This window comes from Phalacrocorax carbo, chromosome 2 (assembly GCF_963921805.1).
Source record: "Phalacrocorax carbo chromosome 2, bPhaCar2.1, whole genome shotgun sequence".
In the NCBI taxonomy this organism is placed as follows: domain Eukaryota; kingdom Metazoa; phylum Chordata; class Aves; order Suliformes; family Phalacrocoracidae; genus Phalacrocorax; species Phalacrocorax carbo.
The window spans coordinates 166,379,116-166,400,438 of record NC_087514.1 but is presented as its reverse complement, the minus strand read 5'-3'; the positions used below and the strand labels follow the sequence as shown (position 1 = coordinate 166,400,438).

Below are 21,323 nucleotides of genomic sequence, written 5' to 3'. Positions count from 1 at the left end.
CTGCCCCTTTTCTAGTCCCAAAGTCACAGGAGAGGCACAACTCTGAGCCACAAACCTTTGGACTATTTCAGCAGCACACAACAGCTGGATCTCTCATCAGCTAATATTTTGGGGATTGGACAGGACCCACCAACCTTCTATGCCTTGTTTTCTTTCTCCCTGAGGAGAATTAGCTCCAGAGACTATATCAGAGAATGGGAAAAGAAATTACTTATTAAAAAAAAAAAAAGGGATCTTTGTTGAGTCATCAACCTATTGGAATGGCTAAGAAATGACAAATTTGGGGCAACCCTAGGGCTGGCATAAAGCATAGCAGGTCTAGAGCAGATGTAGACCATCCCTAAAAACATAAACTTGCGTCTTCTTTCTTTTCTTCTTTTCTTCTCACACCTGCCTTCTGGTCTAGCTGTACTCACTGCGTACACAGAGAAAAGCTGGGAATCCAGCGCTTGTGAAAGAGGATGTCCTTGAAATATCAAAGGGAAAGCCATGGGGCAGGGAGCAGACAGCATCACCTGTGTGAGAAAGGCTATGAGGCCTCCACATCAGCTACAACAGCATAACAGAGTTATACTGTGTGCTTAGCCCTGGGGAGAAACACTAAACCCACTCAAGTTTAATCCCACGGTAGGTTCATAAACTCTGCCATGACTGCCGAATGGCCTGAACATCCCCTGGCTACTGATCACTGCTCATCAGTCAGCTCTCCTCTCCTTCACCTGACCTTTAGAAGGTTCTTTGGTTTATAGATGAGTAGGCAGACAGATGATAGTTGCTAGATAGATATTTACTCCTAGGTAGAGCTTAGATGCTTCAGATGTAGAATTATATCTACAGCATGGTCCACAGTTGCCCCTGGATTGCCCCCAGCACATGCTGTCCTCTGTCCTAGTTTGCACATGTCAAAACCTTGCTGAGAAGTGTGCCACCAGTTTAAGAAAGTGGACAACCAGTATGCCGGTGCTTGAGACTGTTTTATTTTGTGTCAAAAGTACAGGTTCAAAAGCAAGCACCACTTGGCACGATTTATAGCTGTTATACTGGCTGTTGACGTGACTTGAGAGTTAGGACTCACAGGAGCTCTAGATTAATATGTCAAAACCAAATTTTTAAATTTTTCTTCTCCTTCCCATTCCCTCCTCACTTTTTCAAGCTTCCAAGACTGCCAGCTCTCCCTTTCTTCTGCGTTTCAGTTGCACTTTGTTTGCTCTGGATTCATTTCTAGCTCCATGCAGCACTGTAAATTTTGTCAAATTTCCTCTTTCAGGAAGTCAGCAGGAGGTCAAGGTCACCTGTCATACCTTTATATGTGTTTTTAAAAGAATAGACCTCTAAAGTATAATCATCACCTCTCTTTCTCTATTGACCAGATGAGGACCTAGGTGTCTCAGTGAGACTAGATGCTTCAGATGGAACTGTATCAATAGGAAGTCCATCCTATGTGTTATATGTTACTGGCTGTCAGTCTATCACTAGTGACCCAACTCATTTTCTGGCAGCTGATTTTGAATTGAGGTGGTAGAGGAGAAATGGGCAACACAGTATCTCAGGGTCTTTTCCAGCCCTATCATGTAGGATACTCCAAACTTTTCCTCTATCAAAAGGTTTTGTTGCACCAGACTTAGTTCCCTGCAAGGACTCATTATTATGTTAGCCCCCAAAATGTTACTCTCAGAAGGAGAAGAATGGTCTGTGGGTGAAGCCATGTGTAACACACCCATCTTTACACGTCCTCCTGCCTCAGCTGTGAGTGAAATTCATTGGTTGTGGCGATGTGTATTTATGAAACTGGATTTCTGGCCTCTTCAGCCCCCTAAATTGCTGAAAAGAGAAGAATACGAGCTATTCAAGGTGAGAAGGTAGGTAGCAATTAGGCATATGAAAATACACACTGCTCCTGCCGGTGGTTTAATGGCTAGCAGAGGGACAAAGGAGACCATAGCCATGCTGGTTTCATTGCTTTGATGGAAACTTGCATTAAGCCAGCAAATGCAAATGCAAAATTTTTTTTTTTTTAAAAAAGGCTGCTTCTGTATATTGACAAAATGGGGTTTCCAAACCCACAGGCCAATGCTTTGGTGAGAGGCGGTTACATGTGATTTTAATTTTTTTTAAAAAAAAAAAAGGGAAATGTGAGCTGTCAGTAACTATGACAAGTTGTGAACCTTTAGGAGGTGGTGCTCAGGGTGCTCAGGCAATTGGTCTCAGGGAGTAAGGACGCGGCAGGAGGATGAGTAGCTCAGGGACGTAGGTGTATTTCTCACCCACCTCAACTGCTGAGACACCCAGGAAAGGGCAGAGCTGGGAGTGGGTCTCTGGCCCCCTTCCACTGTCAGAAAGGAGCCCATGAAAATCCACTATTGCCCTCTGCTGGAGTGAGGGCTGCCAATGGGACCTGGGCTCCGGCCGGTGACAGCGGCACAGATCAGGAGAGGCAGGAGGAGAAGGAAAGGGAGAGCAAAGAGGAGAATGCAAAAAAGAAAACAAGGGGAGCGTTAATCAGGCCAAAATGAGAAAATGCATCATTGTTTGAAAGTGTTGGATGAAGAAGGAAATGAGTAAGATGTGAGTGGAATGATAAAATGAAAAGGGAGGGAGAAAGGAGGAGAGGCAAACCCAGCAACACTGGAAGATGGAAGGAGAGAGGGAAATAAGCAAAAATGGAAGGAAGGAAAAAGGGGGGGGGGGAATAATGAGAAGGAGAAGAAATTCAGAAGGGAAAGGTGGAGAAAATCTGGCATGCCCAGTGCATGGCTGAATGGTTGAATGAGTCAGGATTTAGGGAAAAAAGAGGTAGCCTTACTGTGTATAGACAGTGTGGGGGGAAATATACAGAAGAGTAACAGCAGGGCAAGGGGCAGATTCAGGGATTCACAGCTTTAAAGCCAAAGGGATATTTGTGCTCACTTGTAGACCGTGCAATATGCAGCGTGTTCATTAAAGGGTAACAGCCTGTTACTGTCGCTTGTGCCTTGAGATGCTCCTCTGTCTCTGTGATGTGTCTGCAACCCCAATAGAGAGAGGCAAACCTGAGTAACTGGTGTGTCTGGGGAAGCCTCCCCTGGGATCCTGCACTCACCCCATTAATTAACAGTGAGCATGGGAATGCTCACGTCAAGGTAATGCTGCTCAAAGGGACTCCCTCTTCAGCCAGATTAAAGGGAAGACGTGAGGATATACCCACAAGGAAGTAGCGGAGGGGAGCTGGCTGGCTTGCAAGGGGAAGGGGGAAAGCAGGCAGATGTGAAACACTGGAGGGAATGATTGCATCTCCACACATGAGATGTGGCCTGGCATTGGTGGCTGATGGCATACCGAACCTGACTTCTCCAGACGCAATTGGATTGGGTGTTAGAAAAAAAGAAAAATCAGATGATTCTTCTAGATCTGCTCATTGACACTGTTAAAGACAATTATAAGTTTTTCTATATACTTCACCCTCCCTCAGCTATAGACTGCCTGCTGTGTGATTATTTCTGTAGGTTATCATGGCATATCTTGTTACCCGCTAATAGAGGCGCTCCTTTAACTCAGTGGGTGTGTCAGTGCTCTCTAAGTGTATAATGCTGGATACAACATCCAGTTAGCTGATGAGCAGAACCGCTATTGAATTCTGTGCCATCCTGAGTGCTCCTGATGAGCTAGAAAGCTCTCAAGGCCAACCGTTTCTATAAGGTTTTCTGCACTTCCGACATTAGCTGAGATGGAAAACCATGAGAAGAGCATTTGACCTCTCTGATTCCATTCCCTGATTGAACTGGAAAATGCAGGGGAGGAGGAACACAAACAGTGCAGATAACAGCAGCAGCAAAGCTCATCAAACTTGTTCCCAAGCTGCAAAATAAAAAGGGCAGGCAAAGTTAGTTATGGGGAAGGTCTAGGCTTGCTTTGGGTTTATCAGAGGAAGTATGGCATGCATTTCTTTTTACCTTCTTGTCTTCCAGAATTTAAAGAAGCGTTCTCACTCTTTGACCGGACTCCTAAATCTGAGATGAAGATCACATATGCACAATGCGGAGATGTCTTGAGAGCCTTGGGGCAGAATCCAACCCAGGCTGAGGTCATGAAAGTGCTGGGCAGACCCAAACAAGAAGGTTGGTGTCCTCCTCTGTGTTTGTTTCAAAAAAGATCACTCTAAGAATTATTTGTGAAGCAGATGAGGTCTCCATTTTCTCCATTTTCTGATGGAAAGATTGTGAAATAACAAAGGATATGGAACAGCCTCTGCAAATTGCTAGCAGAAAAGTAAATGAGGAAAAAGATGATCCTGCAGTCAATATAATTGTCTCGAATTTAGGAGAATGAATTAATTTAATGGCCCTGTGCATCAACATGTTTTACAATGACAAGCTTTTGCCTTTAAAAATTGCTTTGATGACAGGCATTCACTTGTGTTTACTAAAAATGCCATTTTGAAGACATCCAAAGGAACAAAGGGATAGACTGAATGAGAGGACATAACTTGTTCTACGAAAGTATGTATTAAAGGGTCTGTAACGATTGTGGTAATATCTCCCTTCAGCATCCGCCATACACTGGATTTCTCTTCAGAACAAAGGAAATCTTTTCCAGACCATGTCTAAATTCAAGCATTTTCTAGAGTATTATCTCCGTCCTTTCCTTCCATTGGGGTGGAACTGACAATGAGGCCCTCATTCAACAATATGATATGTCAGGATATGGCAATGACACAGTGGCAGATGGGACAAGGGGTCATATGGGAACAAAATGCCCTCTGATGCTCTTGAAAGGCAAAAAATCAGGAAAACAGGATACACAGCCCTGGTCCTGCCTATTTCCTCTGAAGTTCCTCTCCCAGTATGATTTTACACGTCTCTGTTGTAGGGCTGAAAAGCAAAGCTGATTTCCTATTGGCAACGAGCTTCTCTTACTGTCTTCTGTTTAGTTTCATACTTTTTTGTTGCATGAAACAGTCTTGGGAGTCTAACAGTAGCGTCTTTCCTTGATGTTTCCTTGATATGTCAGGTACTAGGACATTATCTATGTATCTGTCTGTCTGTCTGTCTGTCTGTCTATCTATCTATCTATCTATCTATCTATCTATCTATCTATCTACTAAAAATCATTTTTCTCTCTTTGCCAGACCTTGTTCCCACGCTATCCCTTCTTCCATCTGTACTTAACAATATTTCTAAGCTCTTTTCTCCCCTTTAGCTGGCATTTATTGCCAGAGTTCTTCTAACCTCACCACCTACCCATGGTGGATGCCCCATGATTAATCCTCAGCTCTCCCAGAATCCACCAAAACTTCCATTTACATCCATTTACATCCATTTACATTTGTAGAGATGAACTCCAAGATGATCGACTTTGAGACCTTCCTGCCCATGCTCCAGCATATTGCCAAGACAAAAGACACAGGCACCTATGAGGACTTTGTGGAGGGTCTGCGCGTGTTTGACAAGGAGGGAAATGGAACAGTGATGGGGGCTGAACTCCGCCACGTTTTGGCCACGCTGGGTAAGGTGATCCTTTCCTTATACAGTTTCCTCATTGAGGTCTTTCCCATACAGCTTGTATCATGCTGGGTAACCTTTACGGAGAAAATGACTGAGCAAGACTTCGGCCATCACATTGTCCTCAGTTATAAAGACAAAAAAAATGTCCGTTAATAATGAAGCTAAAAATCACTGACCTACTTTCCTTCCTTCTTTGATCTAGCGTTTTATTTCTCCAATAAATATTATATTTCTATCACCATAAAATCATCCAAACCCATCTATTCCTTCAATATTTTTCTCCATTTTTCTGTACCTTCAAGAAAATTTTTAGGATTAAGCACTTTTTTAACAGTCGTCTGTTTAACAGAAGTGTGTCCGAAATGGAAAGCTCCTGTTTTTACAGTAGGGATCAATACCTCTCCATCCTCTCAGACTTTGACTTCAAAAGCTCAGTTTTTCACAGAGAGTGATGACAACAGAATGAGGGCAGGACAGAAAATTAGGCTGTAACTTAATGACAGGTTTCCAATTTGGACTAGAAGGCACTGACATGTTGTCATCTGAATCCAGTAAGCATTTCTCAAGATCAGCCTTTTCTACTAGTGGTTGTCCACTATTTTAAAAAGGGATGAACCTTTACAGAAAAGATTCAATTTAGACCAAAGAATTCTAGTGATGGGTTTTGACCTGGAATATCAATTCAAAAAAACACATATTTTATGCACAGGGCTTTTCATTCAATGACACACCATGTCTATTAATGACACAGGGAATAAGAAAAGAAAGCAATGTTATTTTCCTTTTTATCCTGATGCTATCACATCGGTTTGGGGACCAAATTCAGTGATGGCAAAAAAAAAAACCCACAAGGACAGGATTGTTGCCCTATGTAAACTTGCCTGGGACAAAGAAACCACTCGGTGCGGTTTTGTGAGTTTCACAGCCCTACAAGAAACACTTTCACACTTACCTATTTCCAGTAAGCCAGAACAATGTGGCCATGTCTGATTTTCAAGTACCAATAGGAAGTATTCAAATCTTAAGATTTAACAGTCCTGTTCAGATTAGCATCTCTAAATACTGGCAAACTCCTAGGCATAGCCAAATATTCTGTAAATTAGAGTGCTTTTCTGTTCAATTTAAAAAAAAACTAGCTGAATTTTCAAAGGTTTACATCAGCTGAGGACTTTTTTCTGTGCACCAGAACCCAGTGATGGAAAAGTGGAAGACATGAGCAGCAGGGCACACCCGATGTGTTTTATTTTATTTTATTTTATTTTATTTTCATTTCTATGATTTCAGGTGGCCAAGGAGGCCACCAGCCCCCGGGCTTGTGTCAGCCCTGGGGTGGCCAGCAGGAGCCGGGCAGGGATGGGGCCCCTGTGCTCGGCCCTGGGGAGGCCCCACCTCGAATGCTGGGCTCAGGTTTGGGCCCCTCGGGACAAGAAGGGCCTTGAGGGGCTGGAGCGTGTCCAGAGAAGGGCAGCGGGGCTGGGGCAGGGTCTGGAGCACAAGTGTGCTGGGGGGCGGCTGAGGGAGCTGGGGGGGTTTAGCCTGGAGAAGAGGGGGCTGAGGGGAGCCCTTCTCGCTCTCTGCAGCCCCCTGAGAGGGGCTGGAGTGAGGGGGGGGCTGGTCTCTGCTCCCAAGGCACCAGTGACGGGACGAGAGGGAATGGCCTCAAGCTGCGCCAGGGGAGGTTTAGGTTGGGTGTGAGGGAAATGTCTTCACCAGAAGGTTGTCAAGCATTGGAACAGGCTGCCCAGGGAAGTGATTGAGTGACCATCCCTGGAGGTATTTAGAAGATGTATAGATGTGGTGCTTAGGGCCATGGTTTAGTGATAGACTTAGCAGTGTTAGGTTTATGGTTGGACCCAATGATCTTAAAGGCCTTTTCCAACCTAAATTATTCCATGATTCTATGATATCAACCTCAAATTTCTCCCTTACCTTTATGGAACTGATTTGATCTCATCCTAAAATCAATGCCTACTATCAGAATAAAGAGATGGATTGGGGTGATCTTTGATTAACCAGAATGAAGCCTTACAGGTCAATAGGCACCTAATATTTAGATAATTAAATTCAATGGAGTGGATCACTAATCCAAATCAGAGATTCTAAGTTTGATCTTAGAAACTTCCTGAACCTCAAACTCTGAGGCAAACTAGACGGTGACTCTACTAAGAGTTTACGTAGTGAGGACTTGGTTAAAAAGTTACTAAAACCTTCAATATTTGGCACTTAGAGAAAGCTTATTCTTAGAAGAACGAATATGTGAACATAATATCATGTGGGTTTCCATATTTATTCTTTCATTCTGGTTTTCAGATCAAATTTTCTCAGCTTGCAAGTTCAAAAGTAGCTTTCCTAGCAGTCAGCACCACAAATTAAACTGAAGAGACATTCTCCCTGCCTTCTCTCTCACTCTTTTTTTTAATTCTTGGATTCTTTGAACTATGCTTTGTAAATTCTTAAAAAAAAAAAAAAGGGTGCAGGTACCAAACAGGCATTTTGCTTTCCACCCAGGTGAGAGGTTGACTGAAGAGGAAGTTGATAAGCTAATGGCTGGTCAGGAAGATGCCAACGGCTGTATCAACTACGAAGGTAGGTATGACCACTCGTCTGAGCAGCGGTCGTATGCTTGAAGGCATTGTTGCAATTATCCTGAGAAAGTTCAAACCTGTGGAAGATCTGACTCCCAGAGATCAGGATGTGTGCTCTTCCAAATTTTAGACCAACGCAGATTCTATAATTCACCTGATATACCCTATCTTTTGAAACTTGCTTGTATTTTCCATAGCTGAATGGCCATGGCCGTTTCAGGAGGTGGGGCTCTTCATTCCTGTTTTGTTTGTCTTTTCTTTAAAAAAAAAATTATTATTTTTTTCACCCTATCTCACAGTTTCTTGTCCTCTCAAAAAAAGATACACATCCCTTTTGAGACTTCTTTACAGAAAATCACTAAGTTTTCCCTCAAAACCTCAGCAAAAAAATGTTATCCTTAGTATTGTCTTTGGTGTTCTAAGAATCCTACCAGCTCCTCTAAAGACCTTCCATCTTATTTCATTGCTATTGTAGAAAGCCATAATAAAAGGATTTGGTCATGAGTAAGTGGACCATGGTTCTCTCCCGCATCTTGCAAGCCTACATGCTTCAGGCTGTTCAATAAAACAACAATATTCTAGCAGGGATCATGAACACATGTTATTTTACACAGCTGAGTCCTTCTTAAGGTTAACTGGCGGCTGGTGATTGTATCATCTTGGTGATTTAGCTGGTCTGCCATATTCACTGACCCTTTAATGAGTATTTGGTTTGTTAGTCTCCCTCTACTTATAAATGCTACACCAGCCATTTGAGCTCAGGGAAACATTTCTTTACAAGTATTTTATTGGTAGAAATCTGTAGATTTAGCCTACCCAAATGACTTATGAACCTATGCTGAATTCAGGGAAATTCATAGCAGGGGGGGATTATTAGGAAGGAAAAAATATTTTCTTGCTGCAAAATGTACTTTTCCTTTTGAATTTCGAAATTATATATAATGAATGTTTTTTTAAATGGAGAAAAATGGAACCCAAAACTTTTTGAAACAAAAGCTTAATTTGACTCTGAAATACCTCGTTTGTTCCTAAACCTGAGTTCACTGCAGAGGTGTAGTCACGATACCTGACTTGGTGACGTGCTCCGGATTCCGGAGGTTCATTCCAGAGGCACCTTCGGTACCCCCTGACTTAGTACAGATGTGCTGAAGCTTTGAAAGCCTTGCAAGATGAGGACCCAGAGTTTCTGATGGCTGTATACTTTGGAAAGCCAGTTCCATATGGCAGCCAGGGGTAAGGGATTAAGCAAGCTATGGATTGACTGATGGGTGTGTTCATTTCCACTGGCTACCTAGGCTGCTGGCTACGCTGCACTCGACATATATTATCGTAAGAACTTCCAAAGCATTTAGCACCTGCTCTCGGGAATCTTATTTACAAAGTAGCGTGGTCTTCATTGCATCAGAGGAAGTAAGAAGGGTGAATTTAAATAACAACCAAGCTGAGATACCCAGGATGTTACTGAGGGAATTGACAAATGACCCTTCTCTTTCTCTTGTTTCCAGCTTTTGTGAAGCATATCATGGCTAACTGAATGCCAGGTGAGTCTCTTCTGTCCTCCTTGCATAGCCTATTATTTTGGTTTTGGCATCTAAGACAGGCTTGAAGAATGTGTAAGTGACTAATCAAAGACAGTGAGTATTTTCATCATGCTGTACAAGGAATTAGGACAAGAATGAGTAAAACATCGTCAACCTATCAAGTGCACAGAAAATTGGTGACCTTTCTGCAATTGTCTGGTAAATCTGGATGCCTTTATGTTAGAATTCTGACATAATATATCCTAAAAGGATTTGGTTTCCAAAGAGCAAGCGTCATTCCTTTATGACTGACTGGAAACTTCAAAGGATACACATCTTTCACATCCACTTGCAAGTGTCTGTTCATAGACTTCTAAAAAGGCAAGGAGACAGAACTGAGCTGACTAGAGAAGGAGTGGGCAAAAACTACAATGAAAAGTAGTTAAGGCGTAATGCATGCCTATGTCACTAAACGTAAGCTTGGAGGCTAATTATTGGCCTTCCATAGATCCGGCTCCCAACATATTCTGGCAAATGGGTTGGTTTTCCAGGAAAAGCGATCAGCTGTGTCCAGCACATCTTCTGGCTTTATTCAGTAGTGTTCTCCAAACCACAGTACTGTTAAGGGGATCGCCGTCTCACCATTGCACATGAGCTGAACTTTATTTCCAGTATTTCCTGGTCATTCTTTATTCTTGTATTCCTGGAAAAGGTGCCCACTGTTTTCAGCTGGCACTCACCATTATTTATCTCTGCTCAGCTCTTGGGGAAGGTCTGACCTGAGAGTTAACCAACTCCTCCTATTCCGCAAAATATCTGATAAACTGGGGAAAGCAGTGGCTTCTTTCAGATGTTTTCTAGTTGTTTTGGGTTTTATTTGGGTTGTGGGTTTTGGTTTTGTTTTGTTTTTTTTCTGCTTTGGTTTATTTTTCTACTCTGTCCTGACCAGTCCTGGCTTTGTTTTCCTTTTGGAGGGGGCATTATCCCAGCCCACTGAGACCTGTCTGTTGTGCGGTGGCCCTTTTTTTATGTTCACTGGCACCCCAGGGAGGAAGCTAAGTAGAAGTCACATCCAGGTTTTGGGAATTTTTTTTCCACGATATAATTGAACAAAATGTAAACTGGCTAAAAAAGATGCCTAGGTTTCCTTTCTTATTACAGTCCAGTTTTCTTTCTTAAAGGCATTTATCTTCTCTGAACACACACTCAGTTTTCCAGCACTGGCTCCCAGGTTTTGATTCCAAAGATCTGGACTGGCCCACAGCCATAGTGGGTAATCCCACAGCAAGCGTGATCCTTACTTGGTTTTTAGAGATATTTTCAATCCTTAGTCCTATCCTAAACCCACAGCCATGGCGAATTCCCATTCTGATGCCAAAAGTCTTTTTAGTCACCTAAAGCAACGTCAGCCAGAAAAGAAGACAAGTGAGCAGCTGTAGGTCGTAAAGCTGGCACAGGGCTGGGACCTACAGCACAGGGGCCACAAGAGTGTCTTTGCTCATTATGGAGCTGAGAGCTCCTGACTCACAGAGAACCAACGTGCCACTGATTTGCCAGTGAGCCATAATGGACATCATCCAGAGGTGGCATCTCTTATCCCTGCTACGTTGTTGTTGGCGTGTTTAGGGAAAGGCAAAGGCAGTGTTTATCCTTGAAAGGGTGATAGCCCTTTGCCTTAAAGCATATAACAAACAAATCCCAAAACACTGGATTTTAACTCAGTGGGAATCTGGATCTGAGTCTAAAAATATAGTGGCTTGTGTTTATTGGTCATTCCGATATGCTGGAGAAAAGCTAGAGCTGTATCCCAATATAAGAACTGGACTGTGTCTTTCCTTTTATCTTTATTTTCTGAGCAGAGTTGTTGTGACTGCTCTGTATTAACTTTTTCTTGTACACAGCCTCTCCACTGGCTTGCCCCCAGGTGCTACATGCTATTTATAACACAGAGTAATCAAGTACATCTTCAATTAGTGACTTTTCCACTGTGGTTTTTTTTCAGCCCCCTCAGGTCAAGTGTTCTGCAGGATTATAGCCAGCTAGTCTTCCTTCACATCAGGCATTGCTGTAGAAAACACTCCCAGATTAGCTACACACCTACCCCTTACACTACTCAGCAGGAAAGACATGGGCAGCAGGAGACACTAGGCTTTCTCATGTAGCTAGAAAGCACTGGACCCTCCTCGTGGCCCAATGACCACTGCAGCGTGGAGCAGGGCTGTGGACTACATGGAGCCCCGTGAAGGCAACACACGTAACTCTCCCCCTGACACGTGACTGAATGTGTGAAGCGCAGAGTCCACGTTATGTCATGGTCTGGGGTTTGGATACATGTCCATTCATGGGAGTTGATCAAACAGCCCAAAATGCTGGGAAAGGGCATCTTTGGGAGCAAGCTCAATGTTGTCAAAGTTGTTCAGATACCTACTTCTGTAACACAAGCTTTGTGTTACAAAACCACCCTATTTAACTTTCAACATATAAGCTCAAGTAGTAGAGCAGTACAGCTGGAGACACGGTCCATGGTGTGTACACAGAGGCTCAATTTGGTGTTCCACATGCAGGTTCATGGTGTTGTTTGAGATGCTCCAGGTGTTTCATGTATCAGTGCCCTCACAGATGGGATGCAGAGCCCACGTCACACCAGTGCTTCCTGGCAGTTGGCAGCCAGGCAGGGTACTCTAGGACATCTCACGTGGCTCTAGGTGCTGAGGTGTGGGGAGCTCAGTTCAGCCCTGTGGTTTTGACTCATGTGACTGTAAGTGAAATCCTAGAATATGCCATCACTATTTGACCAGCTGACATAGTCTTCCTCAGCTCCCATCAGATTAAGATGCCTAAAAGTAGGTGTCTATGTGAAAGCGGAGAACTTCTGTTTCCAGACCTGAAGAAGGTCAAGTTAGATGGAGAACGCAGAATGATTCACCTCATCCAAAGACGGCACATAGATGCAGTGAGTCCAGGGGCCAACGCTGAGGAGGACAGATCTCCCATAACCCCTGTGTCATATTTGCCATCTCTATGGGAATGTTCTGAATGCCTTGGGTCTCTCAAATAATGATATCAGATGGTTATGGTACAGGAGATGGATCCTGCCTGAAATCTAGACATCAGCTAAGAGAAACCCCTGTGCTCAAACGTTGCTGACCGGCGACTGACTGCAGATAATGGAGGGATAACAGAAGTAGGAGAAACTGTCTAGGGGTTCAGGAACTAGACTGTTTTTCTGGAAAGCTGAGTCTTTACCCTAGCTTCACGCCTGACATGGCTATATTGCCTCTCCATATCACTGTTTCCCATGTTTTATCCATCATTTACACTTTGAGTGTAAGATTGTGGGGTTGGGACTGACTAAGGATATTTTCTCGTGTTGTGCAATTGCTCTCTGATGTCAGTTGGCATCTTCGTAGTGCAGAGACACTCTGCTGCAGGCCTTGCTGCCAATAAGCTGAGTACAGATGCATGAGGATGACTGAGGCTGATTCCTGGTGGCGTTGTTTGTTTATCCTTTCTTCCTCTAATGCTTAAAAATAACTTTGTTTTTAGGACAAGATAGGCGCCGAAAGCCCCAGATGCTGGCCTTGGATTTCGATGTAACGGAATGTCTTCTCATTCTTCAGCCCAGATTCCCATTACAGAGCTACAAAATGTGCTGTCCCTAAAGTTATTTGGATAAATGTTTTTTTGTTTGTTTTGTGTTTTTTTCTTCATGGGAAGAGGGTGGTCTCCGTGGAGGTTCAATACACTCAGGAAACTGAAGAAACCGCAATCTGAACTATGAATACCTGGGCATTGTCATTTTTTTTCTGATACAGAATATAAACAGCAATACAAAATTGTTAAGGGAGAGGAGAGAAAAGGGGAGTAATTTTTTTCATTACTAAATCAGTAAAAAAAAATTTATTTGTCATTTAGCCATATCCTTCCCTCCACTCCTCTCTTCCAACAAACAACTGGACCTTTCTCTTTGTGTTTATCGCGTTTATAAAAAAGTAGCTGTGAGTAAGGGAGAAAAGAAACTAAACCAGTTGTATAAATCTCATGTATGCAAGGAATGCTTTTAATCTTTAGAGAAAAACGGTAAAAGTAGAATGTCCAGCAATCAGCATAGCATTTGCTGAACATTGTTCACATGTTTCTCAGCTTTGGAAGATACCACCTTTAACATACCAGGTGTAACTGAAGAAAACAAAGCATACCAGAAGCGTGCACGTTTGCTAAAATGCATCCCTTCTCCACCAGGATTACTTCCCATTCCAACAGTCTGGCCTGTGAAAAAAGTAAAATATCTTTCCCTGTGCAAACTGGAAATTGTTCTCATTTACATATCTTGGTCCTGTAGCTTTTCGCAGTAAAACTTGGGATTCTTTGTCACCTGGTTTCATCGTTGTTTCTGTGTCTGTGGGAGAAAGGGGAAATGGGAAATAAATGCTGTTGAGAAAAACCTCGGTAGAGGCAAAGGAAAGCTGAGAAGCGTGAAAAAGTACGCAGATTAAGTTGGCTCATTTTCTGGGGAACAGTAATTTAAAAAGGAAAAAAAAATAAGCTATATCCTTTGGGGGTGGAAAAAGAAGCAATAGGCTGCTACAATTTGTTAGGAAATACCAAAGAATCTACATACGTGACACTCCATTTAAGCAAGAGGTATTGTTAAAACAGACAACTTGGAAACTTAATGGAGGGAAGATAATCAGTGGAACATTGCAATACCAGGATACAAACTGCATAGCAATGACTGAATAGGTCAGCCCCGCAGAGAAGAATTGCTATGAACGAGAGAACACAAACAATCGAATTACGTGAAAATACGAGCTGTAACAAAATGTACCATTGAATAGCCATAATAGAAAACCAGCAGTTAGAGAGCTAAATGTAGTATCAAGCTGATGGCAATAGCAATAAAATGCCAAGGGAAATTCAAAAGGCTAGTGCAGAGGGAGGAGGAGAAAGATGTTAATAATGGCAGGAATGTCTCATATCCAGCTTGGGTGAACTGTACACAAAGGTGCAAATAAGAGGCAAAACCCCCAAACTGTCACCATAAATCACTGGTTTTGAAGAAACTGCCTCTGAAGCATCAGTCCTGAAAAGAGCCATGTGTTGAACAGGCCATTGATGAGGCCATGACATTAGCAACTAGGTCTGCTTTAGTGTGCCAGAGATGGACACTAGAGATAGTCACCACCAGTGGTCCATCCTCTCCTCAAGGCTCCCGTTGCTGGCACCCACTTCCATTCTCGGCATTGGTACCTGTGATCTCCTAGGGCTAACGCCGTTTCATAGGGACCTTGCCTTCGCTGTCTTGTAAATACATATTTGGACCCCAATGATAGCTTAATATTGTTTTGAATCAAAGGTGTACAGTAGTTGGAAAATGTAGTTTTTTTCTCCCTTTGCTGCTGGTGCAATGAATCACTTGGGAATACCTCCTGTCTTCTGCGATACTCTTACAGGGGTATCTCTAGTTTAAAGACCCCTCGAGCTCTAGGACTCACGCAGCGGAGGAGCACTGTGAGGGCTCAGCGCAGAAACACCCAGCTGGCAGGTACCATCTGTTTACCTCCTCTTCATCCTCCATCCCGTTGTTCTGCCACCAAAACTCATCTCTAAATTGGGCTATTGCAACAACACAATGAGTCCTACCTGGACTAGTCTAGGGCTAAACCTGTCAAAACTTCCATCAAATTCAAAGCACGGTTGCTTGGTCTGGCTTCTTTTCGGAGAGATTTAGATACCCCATCAGGTACAGTTTAGGTGGAAGAGAAATCCTGAACTCTCCAATGGGCCATCAGCTGCTTTCTTCCTCAACTACTAAACACAAAGCCACCACCCTGCTTCTACTCAGACTCCTAGTAATGGGTTACTTTGAGGTATTATATCTAAATCTTGCAGAATATTTCACCACTCATTCCCCAAACAACACCTGTCCTCCTCCACAGATACAGGTGAACCTTTCATCTGGGCATATGGGTGGGATTCACCCATCTAACTGCAGGTATCTATAGATTTTGTGTCTCCATCTGTCCCAGGCTTCAATGCTTATCTTATAGGCACAGATGGTATCTGTACCATAAAAATTACATGTTATTATTGGTTTTGTTACTGGTTTTGTTGGTGCTGTTGCTAAGATCACAGTTGAAACACCCTCATCACACGAATCCAGCAGATGGGACTTAGATGAGGCTCACAGATATTTCAGGAACACCTGAAGGGCTGGTAGTGCTGCAAGCAAGCCCTTTGATGGAGCATCATGAGAGGCAAAGACCGACAAGCCAAGCACAAGCACCTGAGTCGATGTGCACCAGCCAAGGGTGCAAGGCAAGAGGGCTGCCAAAGCGCAGCACACGGGGCAAGCTGGGCTCGCCGGTGGCCTAGGGAAGCCGAACAGGATGAACAAACAGCTGGTGTTTCACCCCAAGTGCATTGGCAGAGCTCTTTGAGGAAGGATCTGCAGGTCAGTCCAAGGTGCATAAGCAAACCTGCGTGCGGGAGAAGGTGGGAATTGTGCCTATTGCCTTCGGTGTCTCAGGACATGTTATCGCTGAATCTTGTTTTTATGAGCACAAGATTCACTCACAAGCAAACTGGAATAAATAAGCAATATCTCCCCTTCCCCTCCCTTCCTCCTCTCCCTTACCCCTAACCCCAAATTAAAAAAAAATATAACCTCCCATCTACAGAATGTTTCTTTAAAAAAAAAATGTGGGCAGGAGACATGCCAAGTTTCTAGAAGGTCTTTTTATAGCAGTAGCATCTGGCTCTTTGGGAGCCTCCGTAGGGAGTTTTGTTGGTGACTTTACATCTGCTGTGGTTAAGCTGCTAATGGACTGGCCGTCTGGGCTGCTGCCTGCTCCACTGATTTCTCAGTACCATGCTTTGGTTATTTGAGGAGTTTGAGCCTATTGACTTCTTGCCAGAATTACATAGTACATTCCAGCAGTAAATTGCATTGCGACACCCAGTTATGCAGAAGGGGTTTCAGATGGAGTAGGGATATTGGCTGGCATTTCATTACCCTCTCCTCAAACCCACCCAAGCCTGGATTAGAGCAGGGGATGAAGCACAGATTTTTTTTGATCAGGAAGCCAAAAGGAAAGTGAATACTGTAATATTTTTTAGTGATGTCCACAAGCAAATAAACAAGTAAATACATCAATAGCTTAATCTGGAGGTCAATTAAAAATACTTCGCCCCCTAGTGATATGTTCTAGCTCACTTCTTTTTTTTTTTTTTACTTATTCATCAATCTAAAAGCTATTTTTTAACCTCAACTAATTATTTACTGCTTTGGAGTGAAAAATCAAAATGCATCCATCTGCATCATTTTGAAATGAAACGTTTTTACATTTTTCAACATTTTCCTCTATGACCAGAATTACTTTCTTCAGCCAAACCTTTTGACAAAATTACACCTGCTTTTAAGCATGAACTTCCTCCATAATGCCATTCCCTGGGGAATCTGCAGTTTTTCCCAGAACTGGTTTCAGGATTAATCTTTCTCAGCTGACCCATTTGGTTTTCAATAGCTTTTGCCCCTATGGTGAGAGCAATTGGCCCTTACAAACACTGTTTTTTCCCTCCACTGAGAATAAAATGACCCTAAACAGCTGCCTCAGGAATAGGCTTTTTGAACTCAGTTCAGTGGCCTAAATAGTGATATGTCTCGCCACTTGTAATGCTCCAGGCTATTGCCCCATTTTGCTCAGAAATACGGGTAACTTCTGCAAGTCCTGTTTTGAGTTTTCATCATGAGATTTATCCTGCCCAACGCCTAAGCTTGACTGATTTGCTCACAGACAGAGACTGTTGCTTCATAGACCTCGTCTGCCTTGCCCCACGAAGATAAAGCCCCCACCCAAGCTAAAATATGTTTCTTTACCTGATTGTAGCAGCAGTGTTTTGGGAGGAGTAATGATGTGAAAATATCTGTGAATTCGGGTTTACCGGTAGAATTAATATCTGATTATGTGGTACTGATCTTAAATGCATTTATGAGTGTTTATGCAGAGAGGTAGCTACACTGCACAACGTAGACAATGTGAGCTATGAATTCACCAAATGCCTTATGATACAGTGTAGTTATTTTTTCCTGGGTTTATTTAGCATAGAAACTCTTTCGATTCCCTCAAATTTCTTACGTAGCCTGTGCCCATCTATCCCTCTTCTCCCATTTATCTCTGGAGTTGTTGAAATACGTCAAAAACCCAACAGAACAGCAAAATGAATGTTTTCATTTATAAATCCAAAAGTGCCTGTGTTTCTGAACCAGCTTTTCTGTGAATTCCTTCATTTTCCTGTAATAAAAGTGCCATGGGAGAGTTACGATGCATGCCAAAGATAAAAGACAGGAGTAATGAAGAAAGAAAAGTGTATATGTGTGTAGGTAGTTCTATACTGAATCGAAGCAACTGTGTGTCATTTGGGACAGCATTAGCATTTGAAGCTGTGCTTCTGTTGCCACCAGGAAGAATCAATGGGTGCATAGGAATAAGCACACGAACGCGTAGATAACACAGACTCACACAGAACCTCTCAAGAGGTGGTTTGACATTTCTGGAATGAAGTTTCTAGTTTGATAATACTAGGCTTTTGGGAGCCCAGTAACAGATTTAAAAAAAAAAAAAAAAAGGAAACAACGCCCAAACCCAAGGTCGTGCAACACAAAGTACTTCTCCAGTGTAAACTCACTGGGTGTCTTCAAACCAGCTCAAAGCTCCTGAACAACTTCACTTGGTGTAGGTAGACTCACGGGGCATCACCTTCGTCTACCACTCTCATTTCATGCTGGCTTGCCAGAAGTAAAACCTCAGTAGTATCCTGCAGCTTCTGTAAAGTGGGTATAAGAGCAGAAACTCAGTGCACACTCTGTATCACACACACCAGACAGCGACGGGATCACGGTCCCACACTCAGCGTTGGTCTGGATTAAAATCTATGGGTGCAAGTTTGTCTGTGAGCCCCTTCCAGCTGCACTCATGACAAAATTACATGCACTAATACATAAAAACAGAGACAATACTTGAAAATCCTTTTGCATACATGACATACCTCTTCACATTTTTTTCCTGCATTTCAAAGCTTCTGGCCTCATGAGGATGCGCTTGTCCCCAAAGCGGACCAAACTGTGTCTTAATGGTGGCAGATGAGACATTGCTGGAGCACCAGATGGGAGGAAAAAAGATTCCCATTATAGAAAAAGTGAAAAAGATGTGCTTTAGGGCCAGAAGAAGAGGGCATAAGTCTGTCATACAGTACTTTTCTGAGTGAAGGAAGCAAAAACAGTCTTGGGGATTCCTGTCCTGATTTAGGCAGCTCCATCCTCGATGCATCCCTGCTCCCACCAGAGTGTGAAAAATCACAGCTGTGGTACAGGAGACGTTTCACCTCATCCGAGCTGAGCAACCTGAAAGCTTAGAGAGCGATGCTTCTGCTGATCATTTCAGTTTTGAGGAGCATACATTCTGCTGATGCTTGGTAATGTCTTCCTCCTGCCACACTGCCTGTATTTTAGCTTATCACCCACCAAAGAGACCTGTAAAAAAAAGAAGGAAAAAAGAAACCAACCCACCCTTATCCCAGTCAGCGCAGCTGCAGAAAACCTTCCAGCAGGTGCCGAAGCCATGGCTAATTCCTCCCCACTGCCATTTGTAAATGCTGAGGGTTGGTAAATAACGGGAACAGAACTATTTGGAACGTGCCAGGATGTTTCAATAAATCACACACAGTCACAGAGTAAGCCCATGCAAAGCCTATCTTTGAGAACAAAGTCTTTCCCAGAGGAAAATATTTTTGAAGTGCTTATGGTGTGCAGAAAACAATATAGTTGTCTTCTCGATTGCCTCAGTCCATCTCACATCTCTGTGCTGTTAGTAGGATTTATTTACTCTCGTAGGGTACCCAAGCCTGAAATGTCACTGCTGATTTTAATAGTAGTGGGGTCAGTTTACTCTCCTCTCCCGAGGAAGTACTTACAGGTAGGTTTCTAAAGGACATAAATAGCTTTGGATGCTAAATCCCCATAAAGACAGTTACAGCAAATGAGATGGAAATGATCTCATGTAACTCAGACACCTATAGTATAGACCATATAGACTGGAGCGCCTACCATCATCAGCGAGGGGAAAAATGTAGTCCTGTGACATGATTCAGCTCTTCTATTTTAGATATCAGCAGTAGAATAAAGCACATCCTGCTTAGAACTGCACTGAGTGTATTATCCATATCTCAGCTACCGAGGAAAGCTTGGGTGGACGACTCTTCTCTAGACACCCACGTTTGATCGGGTTTTCACTCTGGCTACCTCAATGGGAAAGGACAGCTCCCTGCAAACATGGCATGTGTTCACCACATTTTATTTTTGTTTAATTCTCACCCAGACCATTGTTCCTTTGCTGAGCTGAATGCCCGAAGCTTCAGTTCATGTCTGAAGCTGCTTGGGATCAGTGTTCGCTCTGGCTTACGTCTTCTGCACTGTAATGCGATGAGTGGAAATGGCCTGGGAGAGAGAGAGGATTTCCAAGTACTACATTTAGAAGCCAAAATCCAGGTTTAGTCTGTACAGTTAATTTATTGTCTCCATAGCAAGGCAATCCAAAGCAAACTTCTGCCCAGATTCAGACCTTGTGTAAATTTTATGAAGATCTCTCCAAAGTCCCAGGCATATAACGTCAATATTCCCAAACCAAACCAAAACACAGGCCTCCCCCCCCCAAAAAGAAAAAAACAACCCAACCAACCAAACCCTAACCCAAAAGACCCCACTTCCCAGAGCTTCCTGTGATGTTCTGTAGATTTTTTGGCCTTGTGGATAGAGAATATGCTTTTTTTGTGTGTGGTGGGGTCGGATCTGGAATGGCATTTGCTGCAGAGCGGGGAGTGGGCCTGGGATGGGGTGGGGGTGGGGGTGGTGTGTGCATATCTACCTGATTTTAAGAGGCAAATTTTACAATAATGAGGTAATTCTTTGCATAGAAGTGGATCTTGGGATAAACTGAGTAGCATTCGGACAACCCAATGGGATTGAATTCTATCCATCGCTGGTGGGTATTTCTGAAGCATCAGCAGTAATAATACCATATTAATAAACCATCTCCAGGCAGACAGAGCTGCATGTCCCTGTCTTACTGAAGCCATCTTAGTGCTGGACTATGGAGACCCCAAAAATTTCCTTCAGGTTGTGTCAGTTGGGACGCACATGCTGACACAGGCACCAAAGGCAGCAGGTTGGAGTGGAAGGACTTGAGGCAGCAGAAGCGCCATGGCAGTGGACTGCAGAGGCTTCTGCCTCCGTCAAGTCCTCTTAAAAAGATTAATTTCTCATCTCTGGTTCAGCAATGCAAAATTCCCCCAGGAGGTCCCAGGAGGGACCCTTCTTTACTGCCCCAAAAATGGAGTCTCATACATTTTGAAAAAAAGGAGGTGGAAAAAGAAGGCTGATGTGTGCACATGGGAGACAGCTAGCAAATGCAAAATATTTCATTAATACACTCCAGTATCACAGGCATGATGAGCAAAGCCCAGAATGAACAGAGGCACTATTGGTAACTACTACTCATTAGTAATTGCTATTAATTTATGAATGCCTAATAATCATTGCTCTTGCAAAGGATGACAGGCATTGACTGGGATCACGCTGTGCTTGATCCTAGACCAAAACGGAACAAAAGGGACTGCTTCACTGTGCCATTCACAGTCCGGTTTCTTTCAAATCCATTGTTTTCATCAAAATGCATATTTAC

General features: G+C 43.2%; 1 protein-coding gene across 2 annotated transcripts in view; it reads left to right on the top strand.

Annotated features, from left to right (window-relative positions):
• Nucleotides 1–13,959, top strand: part of MYL3 (myosin light chain 3) — a 39,062-nt gene extending 25,103 nt beyond the window's left edge. For both annotated transcript variants that reach the window (XM_064445201.1, XM_064445200.1), the window contains 5 exons: nucleotides 3,945–4,094; nucleotides 5,308–5,481; nucleotides 7,989–8,066; nucleotides 9,571–9,606; nucleotides 13,132–13,959. In XM_064445201.1, coding sequence (XP_064301271.1) covers nucleotides 3,945–4,094; nucleotides 5,308–5,481; nucleotides 7,989–8,066; nucleotides 9,571–9,599 — 431 coding nt within the window. In that variant the 3' untranslated portion in view covers nucleotides 9,600–9,606; nucleotides 13,132–13,959. The remainder of the gene's footprint in view (nucleotides 1–3,944; nucleotides 4,095–5,307; nucleotides 5,482–7,988; nucleotides 8,067–9,570; nucleotides 9,607–13,131) is intronic.
• The last annotated feature ends 7,364 nt before the right edge of the window (nucleotides 13,960–21,323 follow it).